Source organism: Mycena indigotica, assembly GCF_014461135.1.
Source record: "Mycena indigotica strain 171206Taipei chromosome Unknown Mind.scaff0005, whole genome shotgun sequence".
Taxonomy (NCBI): Eukaryota; Fungi; Basidiomycota; class Agaricomycetes; order Agaricales; family Mycenaceae; genus Mycena; species Mycena indigotica.
Window position 1 is genome coordinate 3005882 of NW_023503004.1, and position 8564 is coordinate 3014445.

The following is an 8564-nucleotide window of genomic DNA, read 5'->3' on the forward strand; positions in this document are numbered from 1 at the left end:
AGCCTTCCAACCCTCCCCATCAATCTGTTCGCGTGCCCAGTCCGCGACGGCCGCTTTGTCCTTGTCGAGGGCTTCCTGTAGACCTTGGGCGTGATCGACAACATCATGTTCAACGTATACAGTCTGCACGTGAACTGAGCCGCTTTGATGCTTCCTGGATGCGCTAGGGAGATATGCCACGCTGACAAGCTTGCCGCCAAAACAGAGCAATGGAACCACTTGGGTGGCTGGGAAAGAGAAAAGGTACCAGCATGGTCAGTTCCTCCAGGTCGAGCCACTCCCGACCATGACTTCCTTCTGCTTGCCGTCGCTGGCAGGCGCAATAGCGCTGCTGCCAGCGCATCTGCAAAAGGGTAAGTCCTGCCATCTCTATCTCTTGTCTTCCTTACCACTGTTGACAGTCCATGCGGCCTCGTTTAAATTTCTTGTCGGCCTATGCTGGGGAAAAGTTCGTCTTCGTCGTTGCCCAGTTCATTCCTTGCTCACCTTCTTCCAATTCAGTTTGTCGTCGTGCTAGGTATCACGGGCGGGATGCTTGTTGCTGTTCTGAGGTGAGTGCGGTACAGTAAGCTGCATTGGTGGACTCACATTGCATTGGTGCGCGTGTCTGGCAATTACTGCCCGCTAACGGTGCAGGTGAGTCGTTTGGTGATTCTCCTCCTTTGCAAGCGCTCACTCTAGCAATCGAAGTTCTGCGAGTTCCCGCTTGCCCTCCCGCTCGACGCCAAATCGTTGCGGGCTGTCGCCAACCTCAAAGGACAAGGTGAGTTTGACGCTATATCCATTGTCTTATCGACTTACCGCGTTTTAGAACCGTGCACTGGCATCAGTGCTCTAAATCCATCTCCATCGTAAGGTATCTTCTTGTTGTCAATGTACTTGTTGACAGACTTCCTCCCTGGGGCCCAACCTTATTGCAATCGTCTCCTGGGTTGGCGCCGCCCTCGACTCGTGTGCAAGCCATCAGCCCTCGATTCCGGTGTCGCGGAGCTGTTTTTGCTGATATTCCGTCCTCAGTGTCCAGAATGCTAACAAACAGCATAGTTAGCGTCATATTTTGAAGCCTCTGATTTCTGACGGTAAGCTCACTCAATAAAAAGGTCCTGCTGGTGATATAGGAGAAGGCGCTGACAGCGTGGATGGACTCGTTGTTGCCCATATCCGTATTTTGCGCCGCTTTGACTTCGAGTTAGTGTGTATTATAATATGGGACTCAACTCACTGGATGTGTTGCTCAAGAAAGCAAACTGGGAGACAGTGCTACTCGGAGACTATCTTTCCCATTCTGCGCTACGACGACCAAATACGAATTTCCCAAGTCTGGCAAGCCCTCCCCATGACCACTTCCCATCGGAATGAATGCTTGGTTCGTGAAAGGGTGCCGCTCCAGGACACTCAGGACGGTCATGCCGTCTTGAGAAATATCCTTCAAGGGATTGCAACGATATACCGACAAGCCCGCAGTTGCATTCACGTCAATTGGCTGGCTTGTCCGGGTTTGATGAGACTGATGAGTCTGCTAGACGTGTCGTTTAGAGGGTTGGTGAGCGGCTGCCAGTGATGACTTTGGAGGCATATTGTGATAATGTAGAATGAGTCTTTTGAGGACTGGAGACCATAGTTAGGGTAGACTTGGGCTAGCAAAATCTCGGATCGCGACATTGCAGGACTGAGATAATATCAGCCACAACGTGACGAGTAGCCAACAGCACAGTGCTGCTCATTGACGACAACGCGAAACCGGATGGCGGTTGGTGTTCACGTCGGGTTTTGTGGTGGCTGGGGACAGAACTGACCACCATAAAGCAGGTGTTGCCCGTGACTTCAATCCCGCCCGGCAATGATGACCGGCGGTGTCAAATCATGAACATCCGCGAGTCCAAGGTCAGCGCACGACTGAAAACTCTCACTTTCTCGGATCGAAACAACGCAAGACCGAGAAAAATCCGTGTTGTGGATGACCGGGGCATAACGAGAGCGCGAATTGCAGGGGTGCGCCTGGGAGGTGGATGGCCGGCAGAGATTGGCCGAGCCAGTGAATGTGCCGTTGGAGTAACGAGAGCGCGGATTGGAGTCGGGGTTTCAGTGAACCGGAAGGGGAAGGTGAGTGAATGTCAGCAGTGCTGGTCATTGACAGCGCGAAAGCGAATGGCGATAATGAAGACCGGCAGTGAGGTGTTATGACATTGTCCATGGCGGCAGTAGATGGGCAAGGCAGCGCTATTGCGTTGCGCCGCGCGAAACAAGTCACGTTTTGTGGTGGGTGGTTGTGCCGAGTGGGATTGAATCGCGGCGCCGAGGCGGCGACATCACGAAAGTCGGTTAACGTGACCTGCATATGTACAGTTGCAGCAGGCAATAGGTAACGGGTGGTGGAGTCAAGATGAGGGTGTGGCGGGGCAATGAAGGCGCGTGAAATAGCACCAGTGCTGGAGATAGCACATAGGGACTAAGCCACAGGTTGCAAGGTTACGGGCGTCTTTGGAGGCAGATGGTGTCGGATTTGCCTCTTGCCAGGCACGATAACGACTGATATTGGCCCGCCGGAAGGCAGATTGGCCGTGTTGTTGACTGAGTTCACAGACCAACGGTGTGACGGGCGCGGAGAAGGAAAGGAACGGAGGGTGACAGTGATGGTCGCACAAGTGATAGCAAGAGTGTGCCGGCAGCAAACAGCTGCCAACATTCACTTTGCTAGGCCAACCGGTTGTTGGCCTCCGGCGGCAAAACCCCACAAAATTTGAGCCGATTTAACGCGTTTTGTGAGCGCAGAATAGCTCCCCAAAATCATCGGGAAATTCGGATCATTGATCGAATCGACGTCCGACAGCTCGGCACTGGGTCCCGGCGCACGGCGCCATGATTTCCAAGTAATGTTCAGTTCATCGACAATGTGGTATTTTGGAATCATACCTGGCTGCAAATGGCAGCAGCCGCAACATTGAGTCCAGGCGGTTATGTGTTGCCTCCGGCGGCAAAATATCTGACAAAAGTGAGTTATTTCAAGTCGAAATGATGACAGGAAAATCGCTGACGTAATCACATACTTCCGTCTAATTTGCTGCTAAAAACCCAAATAAGGCCCCAAAAAGTCCTGTATGAGTTGTAAGGGAGTGTGTTAGAGAAGCAATCAACACACAGAGTTAGCCACTGGGGTGCAGCGCGGCCGCAAGCTGAACGTGCTTGGCACCGGCAATGATGATGATGAGCGGGTCATTCGACAGGCGCGCATATGGGCTTCAAGTATCTCGACGCGCTGTCGCGCGCTGCAGGCGCAAAGACTTGAGTGAGTAACATTCTGAAAGTCTCCGTCAACAATAGGCTTAACATGAATAGAATCAACTCACTAAAGCGCACTAGCATCACAAAAGTGCAAAAGCACGCGATGTTCCAGCACGGCAGCACCCGCCTGAGGCCTAGACTTGATGACCTTGGAGACGGCGAGGAATCTGGAGGAAGACAATGAGAACTTGATGCATGAGGGAGAAAAACAAAGACATGCCATGTCAGCACCATGGGGGGCTCACGATATGCAGCGTGTGGTTTGAGCGCGAAGACAAGTTCGAGTTGTTGACAGTTGCGTGACTCTAATGTGCACGGTTGGCCAAGCGGCGCGCAATTTGTGAGCGGGGATGTAGCCAGAGTCTACAAGCCATAAATCAGTACAGAAACAGGGCGCAGAAAGCACCACTGACCTGACTACAACATTTCAAGTTGGGGGCAGAGGCACGGACAGAGTCCCGCTTGTTGCCAGGCGGCCCGGAGACGAGCTTCGGCCTCGAATTTGCTGCTCCATTAGTGCCATTTATACTAGGATTGGTGGCGCTGCTGATAGCATTCGCGGCAAGTGAGTTCCAGCGTAAACGTGCTGCAAGAGAATTTCGATTGGGATTCGGGGCGGGCGATGATGTAGAGTTTGTGGTCGTGGTACAGACGCCGCATTAGGTATTGTAGCTGGTGACTTCGCTGAATTGAAGTTTGTTGCGTTCACAGCGGGCGAAGTTGGCTGGGGGACACGTAGCTCGGCAATAACAATTTCGAGCATCGCACTTGGTTTACCGACATTCTTGAGCTCAGCCAACTTCTGATGCAAAAATCGCGCATCTGTAAGGAGGCTGTCAAGGCACAAATTTGTCAAAAATCGCTCATTATCGAAGGCCGGGAAAAGACGCACCCCTGGCGTGCCTCTTCGTTGGGCAAAACTACTTTTTGCGTACTCTTCCAAAAGGCGGTGGTTGATCGCGGCGAATACCTGTACCATCACGTCCTATACCGCGCTATCAACATCGGCGTAAAGACCGCAGCATCATTCTTACCTCTACAACGGCGGCGGAGAGATGGCGCGACAGCACTTTGTGAAGGGTCACCGTCTCTCGCACCAACACTGTCATGTAAGAGTTGACACCCTCCCGTGGCGTAGACTAATCAATAGACTAACGTTTTCGATAAGCGCTTGGACCGTTTTCATAACACCAACTTGTCATACCTGGAAAGTACGAATATGGGCGTTGAGACGGTCGCCCATGATCGCAATCAACTTTGCGTGAATCTCGTTCTGATGCTCCTGATAATCCTGCTGTACAAAAATTGTGTTAGAAGGACGAAGGACAAGAGAGAGGAATGGAAGAGAACACACGTGTTTGAGTTTGTCAAATTCTACTAGCATAACAGCCTGCTTCTGGCTAAGGTGCCGTCGAAAAGTCTCTCGAACGTAGGGAATGAGGGCTATCATAATGGACAGGGATTGAGATGCAAGTGCTGTGGAAAAAAGGTTTATTATTATTGAGCCAACACAAAAGTCTCGGGCACATACCGAGATGCTTCGCAGTGATATTTTTGAGACCGGCAGATCGCATTGCCCCTGCACCCAAGACAACCTGGCACGTACGAGAGTTGAAAGCCTTGAGGAATTCAATCACACGGCTCATGGTGTCTGTTGTCAACATTGACGATAACGCGCAAATCGTCGAGTAGCAACGAGAGAACCTCAGTCGTCGCGGCTACTGCTCGACTCGGATCCGCAAACGAATCTTTGCGGCTTTAGCCGTGGATGATGAGCCATTGGCCTTCTTTGAGGGCGGCGGAGCAGATGGAGATGAAGGGGGAATGCCATTGGAAGAGTTCTCAGGGGCTAGACTGTCCATGGTCGATTGCGAAGGCATGGTAGCAGACACCAACAGTTCGGGCACATCTTTTACAGCGCATTCAACCAGAACATCAGTAATATGCTGAACTGGCTGTGTCGCGTCGACTTGCTCCCATTGCTCGTTTTCCACAAGACTGGCTGATTGGGTCAATCGAGCCTGATGGAAAGTTTGTAGGAACGTCTTTGACTGCGCCATGTTAGGAAATGCGATTAAAAACATGGCTGAAACGAACCTGGCTGATTACCATGCCTCATAGGCCCACGATCATCTGCCTGCATATCACTTCACACTTGACGACGAATGACCACGAGTCATTGAAGAAGACAAAAAACTTGGAGAGGCTGAGAATCGCATGCTGCTCGGCGCGAATAATAATTAATTTGGTGGCTTGCGTGTTGGAGAGCTCAGCAGCAGAGCTGAGAATGTCCGTAAGTTCTTCTTGAAGAGCGGCAGTATTCTGGAAGCTGGAATGCGGTCAAAGATGTGGCGCTTGGCTCAATTGACCTGTCACATACCTCGTCGTCTCAAGAACCTGAACAAAGGCCGCACATTGGGCTTGAAGCCCTTCTACGGCATTGAGGAAGCTCTTGTAGACAGATTGTATGAGCACCAAAAATTCGGCATGTGGCATGTTTTGGAGGTGGTTGGCCAGTCCCGGCCTGCGAGCATTAATTAAAGGAGCAGGGAGTAATAATTACTACCTCAAAGTGTCTCCGCCAGCTGTTGTTTGTTCTTCCGTTAGATCTACCCCCGGTAAATGCTACCGTATACGGAATGAGCAAAGGTTTTCTTCATCTGGCTTCAAAACATTACTCACTGTTGCCACAACCCCACGAATTTCGTCTAGCGCAATCTCTCTCCATGACAGTGTTGCTTCGCGAATGCCGTTTGTCCGTATCAAGCCTTGTAAGAGAGGTCGCAAACGATCTGTAAAGCCTTCGTGCAACTTCTTGGATGGAGTCCCAGAGCTGATACATTCCAAAATATCACCTCGAAGCACGGAAACGAGCTCCGTTGATAAAGAAGACGTTATTTCCAACGTTAATGTCCGAAGATGTTCTGTCAGAGCTGCAAAAGCAGTTAACGATGATAAGGGTATTGGCGGAGGAACGGAAGGCGAAGGGGCTGGCTGCTCTTCTGGTGTCGGTGGCAGAGCTGGCAGCCTCCGGTTGATGCTACCTTCAGCAGTTGCCACAGGAGAGGTCACCACACTAGAAGGCTGGGGTTCTGAAGTACCGTCCCATAAATGTTCCATCTCCATTAACACCGTCAGTGCTTGGTCCCATTGGCCAGCCGCGACTAAACCCTTGGCAACACTCGTCATTTCCCCACCACCCCACCCACAAAAGTAACGCCCTCGCGTACTTTTCCCAAATTCCGCAACCGACCACCCCATCACACCAGACCCTTCTTTGCGCTTTTATCGTCCACCTCCTTGAGTAAGGCACGAAGTTTGGAAATGCGGTCTAAGCATTGCTCGGATTCACTTTGCAACTCGTGGAGATTCGTGAGAGCAGCAAAAAACGATGCAGACCGAATAGAGATTTCTCGGACTAGGTGTTGCTCAACCGTATCGGCATAATGCGAGAATTTCTCGAGGAGTGGTAGAGAATAAGAAATCGAAGCGGGGTCATGCTCAGCAGAATTTTCTTCCGTTACAGTTTTGAATGTGCGCAGGTCGCCGAGGTTGAAGTTTCGCTGGAAGAAGACAGATGGGACAATGTCCAATGGTGGCAATGGGCGGCCTGACGCTTGCGTAAATGGGCCGTTTGTCGGCTTTGGTGTTGAACCCCCTTCCAGTTGTAGCTCGGCTTCACGACTAAGCTGGTGACTATGCTCGAGCCTTTCCCACTCTGGAGCAATTGCTCCAGGTATTAGCTTAGGTAATCTTAAGATACTTTTGGCCTAGTCACCCTTTATCTTAAGTTTACTTATACCTTAAGTTGAAATAAAATACCTGGTATGGGTCACGAGTATGAAAGATTATGTAATTTCTTTATAAAACATAACTTAAGTTCATGTCTTAATTTATTGAAGCTGAAGGGTAAGATCTTAAGATATTAGCCTTGTAGAATTAAGTTACAAGTCTTATGTACAAACAAACCTTAAGATTTATTGCAATACAGAGTGCTGGAAATCAATTATCTAACTAGGGAACTGAAGCTAAACTAGGGAACTGAAGCTAAACTAGGGAACTGAAGCTAACTAAAGCTAAATGAAGCTAAATGAAGCTAAATGAATGAAGCTAAATGAAGCTAAATAAACTTGAAGTCAACATATTGAAATATGTTATATAGGATGTAATGGAAGCTAAACACAAGCCCCATGACACTCCATACATGAGCTTGAACATCTAGTGGATTATAGTAAACCTATATAGTGAATTGAAGCTAAGTTGGCAGTCTAGGAGCATAGCTGAAGCTAATTTGATAGAGCCAACTATGATTTACAAATTTTTGTATATAATGGCACATGTAAAATGGTCCTTATTTGAGTTGAGTCAAATTGAAATCCTACAATAGTACCTTTAAGGTAAAGATATGGAGCCAAATGAAGCTAACCCTGATATTCATGGAAATTATCTGATGATACAATTTAAGGCCAACTGAAGCTAAACTCAATAAGTGATAATCATGCTGAAGGTTTATATCTACAGAAGAAAACTTAAGTTGAAGATTTGGTGATCTTTTGGGGCATCAAGTTTATATACTTAAGGCTCAGGTCTTAAGAGTCTTTTAAGTTACAAACCTTGAGATTTATAGTGGGCTATTTGATTGAAAACTTAAGTTCCAAAAGCTTAAGCTGTGTACTAAAGGCTATACTTAAGTATTAGATTTTAAGATCATGTTATATAATCATACATATAGATCTACTTAACCAGTGAGAGGTCCTAGTAATATTTCCAATATCTTAAGATTGAGCTAGGCTTAAGAAATAGTTTGACTAGGCCATGGAAAACTTAAGTTATGCTCAGCTAGTTTATGATTGCTCGGAGGTAAGAGTCGAAGTCCTTCCTTCGTACACGAGGAAGTTCGGCGGGCGCAACAGCCGGAAGAGAAGAATGGGCTTTCGGAGGGGCCTGTTTCTTGTGTGGGTTGTTCAATACCATTGATATGGCTTGAAACTTGGTGAGTGTCAGAGTTACCATGAAAGCAAGATGCCGCACCATGAAATCCATGGGTTGTACTGCTCCATTGTTGAGGAAGAGAGCTTAGGCCAAGATTGGCGGTAGAAGTGTTAAATAGATTGAGACGCGACGGGCCAGCGAAGTAATATTAAGTGATGTTCGCACCACTGGACGCACGGCCATATCCCTCCTCGCAGCACCTATGACCTCCACCTGCCCCCACGCGTGCGATGTCGTGATGCTTCTGCTCGCCGGCAGTGTCCCGCGGAGCTGCTCGCCCACGCCATGGA

General features: G+C 49.0%; 2 protein-coding genes across 2 annotated transcripts; both read right to left on the minus strand.

Moving 5' to 3' along the window:
• Positions 1 to 3805: 3805 nt before the first annotated feature.
• MIND_00601900 (Vacuolar protein sorting-associated protein 54) lies at positions 3806 to 4928 on the minus strand (the record flags this gene model as incomplete). The annotated part of the gene is made up of 5 exons (XM_037362775.1): positions 3806 to 4267; positions 4317 to 4421; positions 4487 to 4576; positions 4637 to 4758; positions 4814 to 4928. 5 exons carry the CDS (start codon positions 4926 to 4928, stop codon positions 3806 to 3808), a joined length of 894 nt encoding a protein of 297 aa, XP_037220696.1.
• Positions 4929 to 5000: 72 nt separating this feature from the next.
• MIND_00602000 (Vps54 domain-containing protein) lies at positions 5001 to 6471 on the minus strand (the record flags this gene model as incomplete). Its single annotated transcript, XM_037362776.1, has 5 exons — positions 5001 to 5379; positions 5438 to 5611; positions 5663 to 5806; positions 5849 to 5907; positions 5965 to 6471. 5 exons carry the CDS (start codon positions 6469 to 6471, stop codon positions 5001 to 5003), a joined length of 1263 nt encoding a protein of 420 aa, XP_037220697.1.
• Positions 6472 to 8564: the final 2093 nt, after the last annotated feature.